This window comes from Lissotriton vulgaris, chromosome 7 (genome assembly GCF_964263255.1).
Source record: "Lissotriton vulgaris chromosome 7, aLisVul1.2, whole genome shotgun sequence".
Classification (NCBI taxonomy): domain Eukaryota; kingdom Metazoa; phylum Chordata; class Amphibia; order Caudata; family Salamandridae; genus Lissotriton; species Lissotriton vulgaris.
In genome coordinates this window covers 642,648,767-642,664,510 of record NC_141695.1, presented here as the reverse complement: position 1 = coordinate 642,664,510, position 15,744 = coordinate 642,648,767, and the positions used below count along the sequence as shown (strand labels likewise).

Below are 15,744 nucleotides of genomic sequence, written 5' to 3'. Positions count from 1 at the left end.
GGGGGCCACTTGGGAGAGGCGGAGATCAGAGGCATCTGGTCTCCGGCGGAGTCCCGGCTCCATATAAACTTGTTGGAGCTCCGGGCGATTCGTTTGGCACTGAAAGCATTCCTCCCCTTTGTCAACGGGAGTGTAGTGCAGGTGTTCACGGACAACACCACCGCCATGTGGTACTGCAACAAACAGGGCGGGGTGGGGTCGTGGACCCTTTCCCAGGAGGCTCTGCGTCTCTGGCAATGGCTGGAACGTCAGGGCGTGACTCTGACGGTTCAAAACCTGGCAGGTTCTCTGAACGCCAGGGCGGACAAACTCAGCCGTCGGTGCTCGAAGGATCACGAATGGCGTCTGAACTCGGACGTGGCGCGAGGCCTCTTTCTGCAATGGGGAGAGCCTTGGTTAGATCTATTCGCCACAGAAGAGAACGCGCAATGTCATCAGTTCTGCGCGTTGGAGTTTCCAAGATGGCACTCGCACGGCGACGCCTTTCGGCGCGAGTGGAGTTGCGGTCTGTTATACGCCTTTCCGCCTATACCACTTCTGCCCAGAGTGCTGAAGAAGATCAGGCGCGACCGGGCCCAAGTTATCCTTGTGGCTCCGGACTGGGCTCGAAGGTACTGGTATCCCGAGCTACTCAGCATGTCAGTCGGTCCCCCGATCCGCCTGCCTCTTCAGGAGGACCTTCTGTCGCAGCAGCAGGGGACGGTCCTCCACCCGAACCTGTCCAGTCTCCACCTCCATGCTTGGAGATTGAGCGGCGGCAGTTGAGGCCATTTGACTTGCCTCCTGAAGTCTGTGATGTGATTCTGGCAGCCAGGCGTCCCTCCACAAAGTCAGTATACGCCTGCCGGTGGAACAGATTTGTGGCCTGGTGCACAGCAAAGGCTGTGGACCCTCTTTCTGCCCCTCTTTCCGAGGTTATTCTTTTTCTTCTCTCTCTTGCCCAGCAGGGCTCTGTTCTGGGCACTATCAAGGGCTACCTTTCAGCCCTTTCGGCCTTTCTGAGGCTGCCTGATCAACCTTCTTTGTTCAAGTCCCCTGTTGTAACGAGATTCTTGAAGGGCATCACACACATGTATCCTGTTCCGTTTGTGATGCCTCAGTGGGACTTGAGCCTGGTTCTAACGTTCATGATGTGTGCTCCCTTTGAGCCACTTCATTCCTGTCCTCTCCGTCTCCTGACTTTAAAGACGGCTTTCCTGGTTGCCATCACCTCTGCCAGGAGGGTGAGTGAGCTCCAGGCTCTTTCTGTCAAACCTCCTTTCTTATCCATTCATCCAGACAAGGTGGTTCTAAGGACTAGACCTTCTTTCCTGCCCAAAGTAGTTTCTGCTTTTCACATCGGGCAGTCCATCACCCTCCCCTCCTTCTTCCCGCCTCCACATCCTTCAAAGGATGAAGAGTGGCTCCATCGTCTGGACCCAAAACGTGCGCTTTCATTTTACATGGATCGCACACGCCAGTTCCGGGTGGATGACCAACTGTTTGTTGGCTACGTGGGTGCGAAGAAGGGACGGGCGGTACATAAACGGACCATCTCCGGGTCATTCTGTGCATCAAAGCGTGCTACTCTTTGGCTCGGAAGGAGCCTCCTGTTGGGCTGAGGGCCCTTCCACTCGGGCCACGGCGGCTACTACTGCCCTGGGCCGGGGAGTCCCCTTGCAGGACATTTGTCAGGCGGCTACGTGGGCCTCGCTGCACACCTTTGCGAGGCACTACTGCCTGGACAGTCAAGTCCGGAGGGATGGCTTCTTTGGCCTTTCTGTCCTCCAGGACTTTCTGGTGTAGGAATGTATTGGTTCGCAGACCCACCACCGGGGTTGGTATTGCTGGGGTATCTATTCTAAGGTAAGGAATCTAATACTAACGTGTTTCTTTCAGATGAACAAGTTACTTACCTTCGGTAACCATATATCTGTAAGAAACAATAGTTAGTATTAGATTCCTTACTGACCCACCCATCCTCCCCGTTCTGCGAACTGATACCTAGGGTTAAGGACATCCCTTTCAGGGCCCTAGTTTTCAAATGGCACCAGTGTTGGTTCTCAAATGGCTCTGCGTGTTCTGGCGCCGAAAAGCTGTGTGCAAAGAACTGACGTCAGCGCGCGGAGGCGGCGTCTATATACTCCAGCGACGTCATCACGGCGCACGACGCCGACGACGGACGCGGAGCCGCAGGGGACGCCTGCAGACGACGCCTACCGACGCGCAGGGGTACTGCTACGCAAAAGTTTCCGGATCCAGACTGACGCCTGGGGATATTCTAAGGTAAGGAATCTAATACTAACTATTGTTTCTTACAGATATATCGTTACCGAAGGTAAGTAACTTGTTCATCTGGTAGAGACATGATCTAGCTGCATATTTCTTAGCGATCCACTCATCCTCCCCGCACTGTGGATGTGTTTTAGTGTCAGGGCTGTTCCCCTTCTGAGCCCTAGCTGTTCTTTGTAACACTTCATGGCTTTGTGCTTCGGTCATGGAAAGTCATGAAAAGTACGAAAGTCAGCTCGCCAGAGTGACGGGTATATTGACGACGCGCTGATGCCACGACACCGACAATGTCACACAGAGTCGACCGACTCCACCTACTGGAGCGCAGGGTTACAGCTATGAAAATCTTTCAGGTCCAGCCTGATGCCTGGAAGTTCAAAGGTAAGGAATCTGCCGCTAGGTATTGTCTCTAACAGATAAGGCGTTACCGAAGGTACGTAACTTGTCCATCAAAAGCCACTGCAGTCATGCATGCGGCAAAGTTGTTTTTTGTTTTTTATTAGGGAGAGTATCAATTCAGTGTAGTCTACTTAGGAAAGAATGCTGATTACTATGTAATCTGATGGGGACTCCCAGTGGAGTCCTGTAGATGTAAAATAAGGTCTAAGGAGACAAGGCTCCTATAGAAATTCAATTAGGTTCACTGTCACTAGGTAAACAGTGGGGTGGAGGGGCTGCAGTCTGTTGTTCAGGGTAGAAAGCATCCTTTAGGTGCGACAAGCCTTTTTCTCTCTTTCCTGATCAGCATCTTGGTGGCTGTTCATAGCCGGATGATTTTCAAAATCACTCCTAATACAGCAGGAGCAAGTGTTTAGACTTTTCGATGGGAATATTGATTTTCAGAGCCAAGGTGCAGAAGGCTGGCCAGTAGGAAAGTGATGGACCCCTTCCAAATTAACTTTATTGTTGTTCACAAACTATACTAATGGCTTTCACACCCAGTTTACACACTTAACTTGGTGCCAAAAATGTTAAGGTGTTAAGAGCAGGTGTCCACATTGCGTGTGAAAATACTGAAACAATGAAGATGAGTGGGGAGAGGCTAAGATGGCACCCTGTACTTTAGCAATTTCGGCCTGCCGTCACTTCATTGAATTCAGCAATCTACACAGAACATACTATCCCCCAGAAACACCATGGAGGATGGGTACAGGGACCCCCCTCCCTCCACATTCACACACTGTCACCAAATGTGTAACATCTTTATTCATATTTAGTGGTAAGTACCATGTTGGAACAGTTTTTCAGCCAAATACAACACTCCCCCGCACTAGTGCTGAGCAAGCCCACAGTCCTTACTACCATGCTTGCACTCCTTGATATAATGATTGACTGCTATCATTCTATGCCATGTGTGCTCCCTCCCTTTGAACAAAGTGATGTAGCCTCATCCATCTACGGAGCAAGTACAGAGCAAAATACTACACTCTCATGCCCACACCCAATGGAGAGACCCTCTTCCTGATGATGGATTGTAAGAGCTAGACAAAGCAAGATGATTTTGGCTTTAAGAGACGCACACAGTTTTTCTGATGGATACATCTGTGTTGCGAGTAGTCCTCAGGATCGGTTTGTTGAAAGGTAAGCCCACCTCTAAATCTAGCCAACACCTGGATAGCCTTTATGGCACAGAGTGTTGACAGGATTAAGTGAGGGGAAACTATGAAAGATCAAGGAAGGAAAGGATGGGGACAGCAGGGAGGGAGATCTGAAAGACATTAACAGAACACATACATAAGACTGGATCCCTATACTGTAAATATCTCAATTCTATGAATGTTGCTATGAGGGTTCATACCTGTAAAAGAAAAGATAAAGCCTTGTGGATGTGTAGAGGCAACGTAGGGTTGGATATGATGTAACTATAAGGATACAGAACATACAGGAACATAAGTAATCTAGAAGAACCTATAACACAGTGCTCTATACAACCCAACGTTTCCTGCTCTAAGCACCTACCTAGATATGGCTCCACTAAACATCGCAGGGGTAGAGTGTGTCCCACACCTCCTAAACCCCTGTTAATACAAAAGTCAAAAATTAAGTTACACATATATATATATATATATATATATAAGATCCGTGATACCCTTTCCACACACAGTTATTATTTCACACAAAGCTCTTCTGGAAGATCCATAGATGAAAACCCCCAACTAATATGTCTTAGCTGGGTTCCAGTAATAGTCGTATTTAAAACAAGAAAAGAAGCACCACAAGTAGTAACTATCCAATGTTCGATAGCTACTAAAGTCACACCACCGTTGGCCGAAAATACCAACCGGGACAAATCCAAGGAACAATACCCTCAGCTAGAATAAGACCTAATCTAGGCTTCCAAATTATCTATCTACAGCAAGAGGTGGGTAAGATTCAGTCCGCCGCTGAGTATTAGCCTCTCAGCGCAGCGGTGACAACACTCTTACCGCACCCAGTACACAGAACTCAGGGGTCGATCACAGCATCAGGTCTGGAATCACCGACAACGCTCCCCGGCCGCCATTCACCCTTTGTACAGTCTCGCGGGAGCGCGATGCGCCGCGAAGGATGCCGGGAGCGGTAGTTCTTTCCCGGAGGATGCCGGGAATTGTAGTTCGCGGTGATTCCGCGATCGTGACAATCTACCAGTGGATTCCTCACCTTGTGAATATCTCCTGCGTCAGCAACATTCTGGAAATTCTTTCATAGCTCCTCACGCCGACGACGTCACAGAAGCACGGCCCTCGTGTGCGGCTCCGCTGACGTCACTGAATCCATAATAGGACACCATCGGCGTGATATCAGTTCCCTTTTTTTCACATCGTTGACACTAACGGTTTTTCTTGGGATCCTCAGTAGCTCGTTTGGTTACTTTGTTACTGATACTTGTTTTGTGTTAAATCTTGTTTCCTGTCGATATGTCATCAAGGAAATCTGGATTCAAGCCCTGTGGAGCATGCGGAAAGTTAATGTCGATAACGGATCCGCACGGGGACTGCGTTTGGTGCCTGTCATTGACCACGACTTCCAAGGATGCTCCAGCTGTAATAGGATGAACCCGAAGGCGCTGCGAGAGAGAGAGAGAGAGAGGCAAAGCTGCCCGTAGCGAAATTGAAGGAGGAGAGAGGAAGGAGGCGTTTCTGGTCCCGCTCGAAGTCGAGATCGGCTTCGAGGTCATCTTCGGGTCATGCTTCTCGATCTAAGAAGAAGCACAAGAAGAAGCATGGGTCGCGGCGTCACTCTGGAAGAGAGTCGGATCCGAAGTCGAAATCTCCAAAACATCGACATCGGAAGGACTATGTCTCTCCTTCGCCTGTTGCATCGAATCCGGAGTCGCAAGGTGAGCCTTCTCCTGTGGCTTCTCCGGAGCATTCCCCGGCGCCGACGCACTCTCCATCTCGGGAGGATGGGGAGGCCCCACTGCCTGAAGGGTCTTCTACTCCGATGGATCCTCCCTTGGGTCCGGTTGGCCCGACTCCGATTGTACCACAACAGGAGCAGTGTCTGGGACCATACCCACACTTTCCTGGGCTGGGCCAAGACCTGACGCATTATTTGAATGTGATGTATGGGGTCTTTTCGAGAGCCATGTACCCCTCTGGAGCACTATCTGGTCCCATGGGTCCAATGGCCTCTAATCTAGGTGTTCTGTAGACTTATGCACAGGCACCGTTCATGCCTTTTCTGCTGGCGACGCCGTCCTGGCATTTCCCGGCTCCGAGGTCTTTGACGCTGATACCATCTTCACCGGCTCTGATTCCGACTTGACCTCATACTTTCCAGGCTGTACCTCTGGATCCGAGCACGACGCAGAGCGGAGTCGGTTGTGGCTCCATCGACGCTGATCCCGAGGCTGAGGTCTAGGCAGGAGGCTCAAAGGCTACTGGAGGAGAAAAGGTATCGAGCAGAGGAGATGGAGGAGGGAAAACTGCAGGAGTCAGAGGACTTGTTTGAAGAGCTCAAAGAGGCAAGTGGCCTGGAATTATCTCCGGAGTGGGAGCTTTCTTCGACTCCTGATGTCCCATCAAAGGATGTCGCACCATACCACACAGTCATTAAAAAGGCAGCTGAGCTCTTGGATTTGAGTTTGCCTACTGCAGAGTTTAAATCTAATATATTAACGGAGGAGCTTCATTCTCCCTCTTAAGTTGTGGAACCAATGCTGCCTTTTAATGAAGCTATTACAAAGCCGGTAATGGAGGTGTCGCGTAAGCACTTTTTGTCTCCTGCGGTATCAAAGGCTGTAGCAAGGAGGTATAGGGTTGCTCCTGGAGATCCGGACTTTTTGTCCTCTCATCCGTCTCCTTAGAGTCTGGTGGTTCAGGCAGCCTGCTCCAAAAAGTCTACCGGAGCCTTCCCTCAAGTACCAAGTGATAGGGAGTCAAAGAGATTGGACCAATCGGCAAACAAGGTTTTCTCATCGGCCAGCATGGCCTTAAAATCTATAAATGCGACATGCCTTCTGGGGCGTTATATTCACGCACTTATGGACTCCACGAAGCAGTTGGTACCAAAGATACCTGAAGAGGACAGGCAGAACTTCGGTGAGGTTCTAGCGGATACGCAGGCTGCTGCTCGCCAGGTATTTCAGAGTGGTTTGGATACGGCGGACTCTGTGGCAAGGGTCATGGGATCATCTGTTGGCACCAGGAGGGCTGCAACAGGAGGGCTGAAGACTTCAGAGTTTTCTCCTGATGTGCAGGCGACTTTGATGGATCTCCCTTTTGATTGTTCGGGTCTGTTTGGCAAGAAGGCAGACGCGGCCTTGGAAAGGTTCAAGGAGAGTAAGGCGACGGCTAGGTCTGCAAACCAGCGGTTCTTCGAATAAGAGGTTCAGAGGATTTGGAAGGTCTTCCTTTCGCTCATACAAACACCCACAGCAGCAGCAGCAGAATTCCCTGTACAAAGCCTACAGGGGAAGAAACAGGGGCCGTGCTCAAGGTCGTCAAGTCTCCTCCTCCCTCCTCCCTCCCCCCTCCTCCCTCCTCCCTTGTCCCTCCTCCCTCCTCCCTCCTCCCTCCTCCCTCCTCCCGCCTCCCTCCTCCCTCCTCCCTCCTCCCGCCTCCCGCCTCCCGCCTCCCGCCTCCCTCCTCCCGCCTCCCGCCTCCCTCCTCCCTCCTCCCTCATCCCCCATCCTCCTCCTCACCCATCCCCCATCTCACCCATCCTCCTCCTCCCCCATCCTCCTCCTCCTCCTCCTCTCTCCTCCTCCTCCTCTCTCCTCCTCCTCCTCCTCCTCCTCCCCCCTCCCCCTCCTCCCTCCTCCTCCTCCTCCCCCCTCCTCCCCAGCAAATCCGCCCTAGAGCCACTATTCTGGATCATGTTGGTCCTGTGGGGGGTTGGCTTACTCATTTTCTACAAGATTGGGAATCGGTCACATCAGACCTTTGGGTTCTTAATCTTGTAGAGAATGGGTATGCTCTTCCCTTTTGGGAATTTCCACCAAATTACCCTCCTTGTCAAGGATTTTGCATGGAGGACCACCTACTTCTCCTGCAGGAAGAAGGTCTGGCGTTACTGAGAAAAGGTGCGATAGAGGTGGTTCCGGAGCAGGAAAGGGGTCAGGGATGCTACTTGATACCCAAGAAGGATGGCAGGCTTCGTCCAATCCTGGACCTCAGGATCTTGAACCTCTTTTTGACGCCAGAGAAATGTAAGATGCTCACCCTTGCGCAGGTTCTTCAAGCGCTGCAGCAAGAGGACTGGATGGTGTTGATCGACTTACAGGATGCGTATTTCCACATTCCAATCCTAAAGTCGCACAGGAAGTATCTCTGTTTTACGGTAGGATCGAAAAATTACCAGTTTGCGGTTCTTCCGTTTGGTCTTACTACTGCACCTCGAGTATTCCCTTATCTGGACGACTGGCTGATCAAAGCAGAGTCGCCAGAGAAGGTGCTCCATCATCTGCGAATTACAACTCAGTTGTTGTACAGGTTGGGTTTCTCGTGAAACGTGCCCAATCTGTCTCAAGGAAAGCCCTTCCATCTTCCTCCATCAGTGGCCACAGTGATAACAGATGCATCCACTCTAGGGTGCTCATCTGGGGGACCTGGAGATCAAGGGTCTTTGGTCTCAAGAGAAAGGTTGCTTCACATCAACCTTCTAGAATTGCGGGCGATACGCTTGGCACTCAAGGCCTTCCTCCCTTCCCTTCGCGGTCAGTCGGTGCAAGTCCTGACAGACAACACTACTGCAATGTGGTATATCAACAAGCAGGGAGGAGTGGGGTCACATTGCCTTTGCAGAGAGGCTCTGTGTCTCTGGTCCTGGGTTCAGGACCATCAGATTTGTCTGATGGCAAATCATCTGGCCTGAGTTCTAAACGTACGCGCAGACAGTCTCAGTCGGCAGTTCTCAGCCGATCACGTGTGGAGGCTTCATCCGGAGGTGGTTCGTCACGTCTTCCGGACGTGGGGAACTCCTCGGTTGGACCTGTTTGCCACTCAGGAGAACGCTCACAGCCCGTCATTCTGCAGTCTCCACTTTCCAATGCAGGGAGCTTTGGGGGACGCGTTTCAGTTGAGTTGGGACTCTCAACTCCTTTATGTGTTTCCTCCCATACCCTTGATTCCTCGGGTTCTGAGGAAGATTCGCCAAGACCGGGCCCAAGTCGTATTTATCGCCCTGGATTGGCCAAGAAGGGTGTGGTATACAGATCTTCTCCACCTCTCCTCGTGCCCTCCGCTCCGTCTCCCTCGCAGGGTAGACCTCCTCTCGCAGTCGCAGGGACAGGTTCTACGCCCCCACCTCCAGAGCTTACACCTTCATGCTTGAAGAAGGAATGGGGCAACCTGAATTCTTTTTCTCTCCCATCTGACGTGGTGGATGTTATTTTATCAGCCAGGCGGCACTCCACCAAGTCTATCTTTTCTTATAGGTGGTCCAAGTTTGTCTCATGGTGTGGATAGAAGTCCCTTGACCCCTTAAAGGCTTGCTTGTCCGACACTCTTCAGTTTGCACTCTCTTTGGCTCAGCAAGGGTTTGCTGTAGCAACAGTGAAAGGTTATCTTTCGGCTTGGTCGGCATTCCTTTGCCTGCCGGACCAGCCGTCCTTATTCATGTCACCTATTGGTTTAAGTTTCTTGCAGGGTCTTAGGAATACATTTCCTCCCACTCCTTTTATTGTGCCTCAATGGGACTTGAATCTTGTCCTTTCTTTCTTAATGGGTTCACCCTTCGAGCCCTTGCACAGGTGTCCCTTGAGGTTTTTATCATTTAAAACGGTCTTTCTGATTGCGATTACCTCGGCAAGGAGGGTAAGCGAGCTTCAAGCTCTAAGTTCAAAGCCCCCGTTCTTGACTATTCATGCTGAAAGAATGGTACTCAGGAGCAGGGCTGCTTTTCTGCCTAAGGTGTTAACTCCTTTCCATCTGGGGCAGTCCATTACCCTCCCCTCACCCTTTCAAGGAGGAGGAGAGACTTCACCATCTGGACCCTAAGAGGGCGGTGAGCCTCTACCTTGACAGAACCAGGGAGTTCCGAATTGATGACCAGCTCTTCGTGGGTTTCGTTGGCTGCAGGAAAGGCAGAGCGGAGCATAAGCGCATGCTGTCTAGATGAATTGTCTTGTGTATCAAGATATGCTACTCCCTGGCCGGTAAGAAACCACCAGAAGGTTTGAGGGCTCATTCTACTAGGGCAAAGTCATCTACATCTGCCTTATCTATGGGTGTTCCTGTGGAGAACATTTTCAGGGCGGCAACTTGGGCCTCCCTCCACACTTTTGCAAAGCATTATTGGTTAGATGCAGAGGTGAGGAGGGACGGGCACTTTGCTTGTTCCGTCCTTCAGGACTTCTTGGTATAGAAGGGTGGACACCCTCCTCCTGGAGTGGGACTGCTGTGGTAATCTATTCACAAGGTGAGGAATCCACTGGCAGATGTATCCATCAGAAGAACAAGTTACTTACCTTCGGTAACGCTTTTTCTGGTGGATACAGTATCTGCCTGTGGATTCCTCACTGACCCACCCGCCTCCCCGTTGTCCACCCTTGTATACCTATAATAGTTGCTATTGCTTTTGTGCATGTTGTTTTTAAGGCAATGTCTTGTTTCTTTTTGCTATAATAATTTGTCTTCACACTGTGTGTTACCTTGATTACTTTGTACTGTGTATATATACTGTTGTCGGTCCGTCCGTGTGCCTCAAGGGCACGGAAAAAAGGGCGGAACTGATGTCATCACACCAACGGGGTCCTATTATGGATTCAGTGACTTCAGCGGAGCCGTGCGCGATGCCGTGCTTCTGTGAAGTCGTCCACGTCGGCGTGAGGAGCTACGAAAGAATTTCCGAATGTTGCTGACGCAGAGTATATTCACAAGGTGAGGAATCCATAGGCAGATACTGTATCCACCAGAAAAAGTGTTACGGAAGGTAAGTAACTCGTTCTTTTGTATCTTGTATGCTTAGTCAAGATGATGGATTACTATTTGTGTCTGCCTCGCAGTTTTCGATGATGTTCTGTTAAAAAAAGGGGAATATAGTGACACCTCTATACTGTTGTGTAGTAGAATGAAGTTCTCCGTATCATGCATGTTTTCCTAATTGATGAAGTTGTCCAGATTTCCTGTGAATTTTCGGCCCTGTTAACAGTTTTTAATGGCTAAATATGGGGCTGCATGAGTTCTAATGGAAATCTATGGGTTGCATATGTTTCCATGAGAAGTCTTTGAGATATTTTTTTGGACCTCTAAAAATATGTAAATCGGCTAAAACCTATGAGGAATTCTGTGAAGAGTAAATAATGACTTTAAAAAGCAGCTTTTTAAATTGACCCCTAAGTACTTCGAATACGGCTGTTAGTTTGAAGTGTTACAGTAGAATACATTCCAATCATTTTGTTGAGTGGAATGAAAAGCTTGCGTAACTAAAATTGAAAAAATGCATTTGGAGAGGAGACGGCAAGTCCAAGTAAGAAATTAAAATTAGGAAAAGAGTGTCTTTTATACTAAAAACAAATATTAGCAAAATGTGTCTTAAAGGAACAAAGGGTAAAAAATAAATGTTTTTACCAATAAGAGCAGATACTAAAGCCCAGCTGTTATATTGATAATTCTTTTTGTAAATATATAAATGTTTCAATTAACATAATTGTCCTGCAAATTAATGTTTTGGAAGTGGTTAGTAAAAATATATTATCATTATTTTTAGCTACGAAAGACAGCCAATCCAGTATGCCAAAGCAGAAGAAAAAGGCCAAGTCACAACAGTACAAAGGACATAAGAAAAGTAGGTGACCTGACTTATTTATTTACATTACCTTTTCTAACTCGTCTTGTAAAACTAAAATGTGGACACTGAGGTAGTTATATAATGCTGCTGTCATTAGCACACTGAATTAAATTTGCAATGTCTTATTTGTGTGAAGTTCTTGACTGGAGTTTCAGCGTAGACGGTTAGGTTGCATGATAGGGTAGAGAAAGTGAATGAGGATGAGGGCTTTCCAGGTTTATGGAACAAAGAAAGAGTAGGTTGAGGACGAGGGGGACAGGAATAATTGTGTTCACGTTGGAATGTAGATGCACAATGGACATAGGGTATAGGAACATGAAATCTTGATATTATATACTTGAATATTGCACTGATTGTTTTCTTTATCTGTTCAGTAGGACTCCATATTTGCCTCTGTTATTGTCCCCCATACATTTTTGTTTAATTTCTAGTAAGGCTTATCTTGTGTCCAAGCCTGTTCTACTTGTTGCAGTCTTCGTCACACATGTGGTAGTTGATTCTCTCTACTTCCCAATCAGTACCCCTTGAACAGCTTAGCATACTGTGGTAAGTAACTTTCGAAAAGTGTTGGCACAGCGTGGTTCTAAATATTTTCTTAAGCAAAGGATCTCTCAACAGAATATTATTTAGACTCCTTTGGTGTCTGGAGATTGGAGCATTGTGACATATACTGAGATTATCGAATACTGGTACATGACCATAGATATCTCAGAGTTTAATTTTCATCAAAATTATTTGCTACAGGAATTTGGCAAAACCTAGGCTGCTAACCAAGTGCATTCTGAGTATTGTAGTCTTTCTTTGAATTAATTGGTTGAATAGCAGTGATCTGTAAGTGAAAGACTCTAGGCTGGAAACATGGTTTGTATGATGACATGAAGTAAGCTGACCTGCCTAAACGCCAGGGTTGAGAGTGTTGGATTTCTGCATCAGTCCCGATAATTGGGGGTTGGTGGCAGTTCAGGAGGGATCCTAATTCATTGAAGTCTGCTGCCATGAGCGTATTAATGCCACTGAAGGAAGCCACAGCTGAGAAAATAGTGCTAGTGAGTGAAGTGTTTTTAATCATTGTTTGGACCTAAAATGTTGAAGACTCGAATGCTTTGATACTTTGTGTGTTCCAGTAACCGCAGAAATCCCATTGTTCCTCAAGGTTTGCATGTTGTTGCCAGAAGGGCCCACCTATGACACAGTATCCACTCTCTCTGGCTCTTGGCATCAGAACCAAAGAACTGAACAGGATATGATTGTGTTCATAGTAAGTGTTTATCCAATGAAGGAGGTAATAGTTCTTCATGAGTGTGGCATCCACTCTCCGGTCACAAGGCCTCCAAAGTATGGAATTATGTTTTTCTGTGGATATTATCGAATTATGTATTTATTGTACACAGGGCAAACCTTGCTGACAGATTATGGACCATTGTAGAACAAATAAGAAAGCTATAATGAAACTTTCAAGTTCTCACATTATATTGAGTTCTTCAGTGTAATTATATTGATACTCATCATAGAAGTGTTTGAGGAAAAAATGACCAAAGGAGGTCTTCTCAGACCTTCTTGCACTCCTAGTCCATTTTCCTTTTCTTTAACATTAAACATACTTTTGTATCATTTTTTCCTAGTTACTGACCTTTTATATGTGAAGAGTCTAAATGTTTATTTTTAAATAATCAGTCACACCTCCACCCCAACACAAGAAACATGAAACCAACTAAAACTGATAAAATAAAATAAAAATTAAGACATTCCCAGATGCAATGAACGGCAAGCGCTGTATTCCTGTTTCCCCCTTTTTTGCTGCTTCAGCGACTTGAACATGTCTCTGATGTGTGGACTTTACATGTTTCCACTGCTAAAGTGAATTGAGTAGTTGGTGCAATGTTCATGGAGGAGATTCCATTCGCTTCAGGTTCACATGGTGTGCTGCAGTGACCCAAAATGTGATGGATCACTTCAGTAGTAAAGAACATGCACAGATGGCAATATTATTTGACCAAGTACCTCTTGTGAGAGTTAGCCCTTAGCTGCGGAGGCTTTTTTCTGTGCCCATTTGCTGAGCCCTTTTTTGTTATTTGGGTTCTTTACACCTAAGTGTTTAATTTTTTCTCACAGAGGGAATCCATGCCAAGTTTGTGTCCTTTTTTCCAATGTTTGGGGTATTTTAAAGGTATTCATGGTCTGAGAATTGCCTCAGAGGGCACAGAGAAAATTGCCAAAATATAAGTACATTTTGTGTTTTATTGGAACAAATGGGAAAAGTGCTGTACAAGAATGTATGTTCTGTTTCTAACAATGGAGTCAAAAAAAGCTTGTTATGCTAGTATCCCCATCTTCCCACCTTTTAGGAGGAACAAGTAGAGCTGTATTAAAAAAAGAAGTTCTTTTTACCATAGAGTTTGCATTTTTCTAGGAGGTAGTCCATGTTCTAAAAGTTTTGTGGTTCAACCCACTTGGAGTTTGTGATGGAAACAGATGTGAAATCCATGGGCGTTCACGGAAAGCTACACATTTCTGGAAAGTAGACGACAATCTGAATTCAGCAAAGGTTTATTTATGTAGATCCCACAAAGACATATTCCCCCCAAAAAGTAATTGTTGAAATAAATAAATAAATAATGAAAATACGTTTAAAAAAAGCAATTAATGACGTTTTTAGTCATAATAATTTGTCATGATGACCGATTTACAAAAACAGTATACTGTTATGTTGAGTTTTAGATTTCCCAAACGCACGAAATAACCAGAGCCAACAACTAAGCTGAAGCTTATAATGATTTCTTTATTTTCTACTGACAATGCTTCAATTCATATGGTAAAATCTAAAGAATGGAAAATGTGCACAAGATACTGAGTTTAGGAACAGTGGTTATCTGTATATCACTGAATTTGGGGATAGCCATAATATTATGTGTTTAATAGGGTATTTTGTAAAATGTGTTCCAGAACCAGAAGGTGTCCCCTTTGGGTTGGGGGCATGGCCCTGTGCCAGGGTGGTCCACGCTTCCCTCCCCTTTTTTTTCCAGAAACAAAAATTCCTTAGTGGGCTTTTTACTGAATTGGGGACCTCCTCTAAACTGCTTTCGGAGCTGGTTGTGGGGAACACTGTATAACCCCGTAGGGGTGAGGCATGACTCTGTGCAAGGGTGAACCACCCCCACTCCTATTTTCTTTAACATACCTGGTGTCTAGTCTGCTTTCTATCTTCTTTAGGGGGATGCAGGGAGGGCTCTGATTGGAAGCATGTACCCTCATCCATCCCCTTAGAGGGCAGAAACTGGTGTTCGTGCCGAGGGATGTGAGAGGAGCAAAGCTCCATGCCCCTGGGTGCCACTCGCCCTCTCCAAATAACTCCTGGTGTCTTTACTACAGAGACGGTGCTGGAAAGGGGGCATTCTCCTCTTTCTAAAACTGCCTCCCCCATACTTATTGGCCACTTGGAGGCAGAGCTCTGCACCCAGCCCAGCTCCGATCAGTAAGTGTAAGCAGTGGGCACTAATGGTACCCACTGGTTTCACTTTCCAGCTGTGACATCAGCACACTGTGGCCCTCACAGATGAGCGTAGGGAAGAGTAGGGCTTAAGCGAAAGACATTCAACTTTGGCCCCCTGCCAACACCCGCACCAATGAGGTTAAGAGACTTAAAGAGGAAAGCAGTGGATTGAGGAGAAGAGAAGGCCTGGTATTTAGATCTCAAAGCAACAAGTAATACTGTGGGCCACTGTAAGACCAAAACAAGTAGTCACCTAAAGACAAATGTGTTTTTATATCGATGTAAATATGCCTGTTATCTCTTTTGAGTTGTTGTATGTGCTACTCTGATCTTATTGACTAATAATCGACTATTTTGTTGAAGCTGGAATGAACCATATTTTATATTTTTGCAGTAATTGTTCACAGCTCGCACACATTGTGTGTGTACTCAGATTGTGTAGATTTACTGTTCCTGGTCGAAATTAATTTGTAAATCACTGTAATTGTTTAAGCCTGTAAAGGACATCCCTAGGGATTACTTCGTGTAGTGTTACAAACAAGTGGTTGCTCAAATTAGTCATATTAGTGGTCTCAGCCCAACATTCATCTCTTCCAAACTCTTGGAAATCCTTGTGTACTGCCCGGCTTCCTTTCTTCTAATTGTTCTCTGAGGCAACTCATTGCATTCCTATTTTTGTAGGTGCCATTCAGTGTTTATTCTTAAAAAGTCTAATTATTTGGCTGGACCCCTTTTAAATGGCTTGACGACTGCTTGGTATGAACAATCAT

The 15,744-nt window shown here is 46.9% G+C and overlaps 1 protein-coding gene across 2 annotated transcripts in view; it reads left to right on the top strand.

Moving 5' to 3' along the window:
- The window catches only part of MBTD1 (mbt domain containing 1), a 947,763-nt gene that overhangs the window by 649,635 nt on the left and 282,384 nt on the right, over positions 1–15,744 (top strand). For both annotated transcript variants that reach the window (XM_086930849.1, XM_086930850.1), the window contains exon 15: positions 11,404–11,481. In XM_086930849.1, coding sequence (XP_086786975.1) covers positions 11,404–11,481 — 78 coding nt within the window. The remainder of the gene's footprint in view (positions 1–11,403; positions 11,482–15,744) is intronic.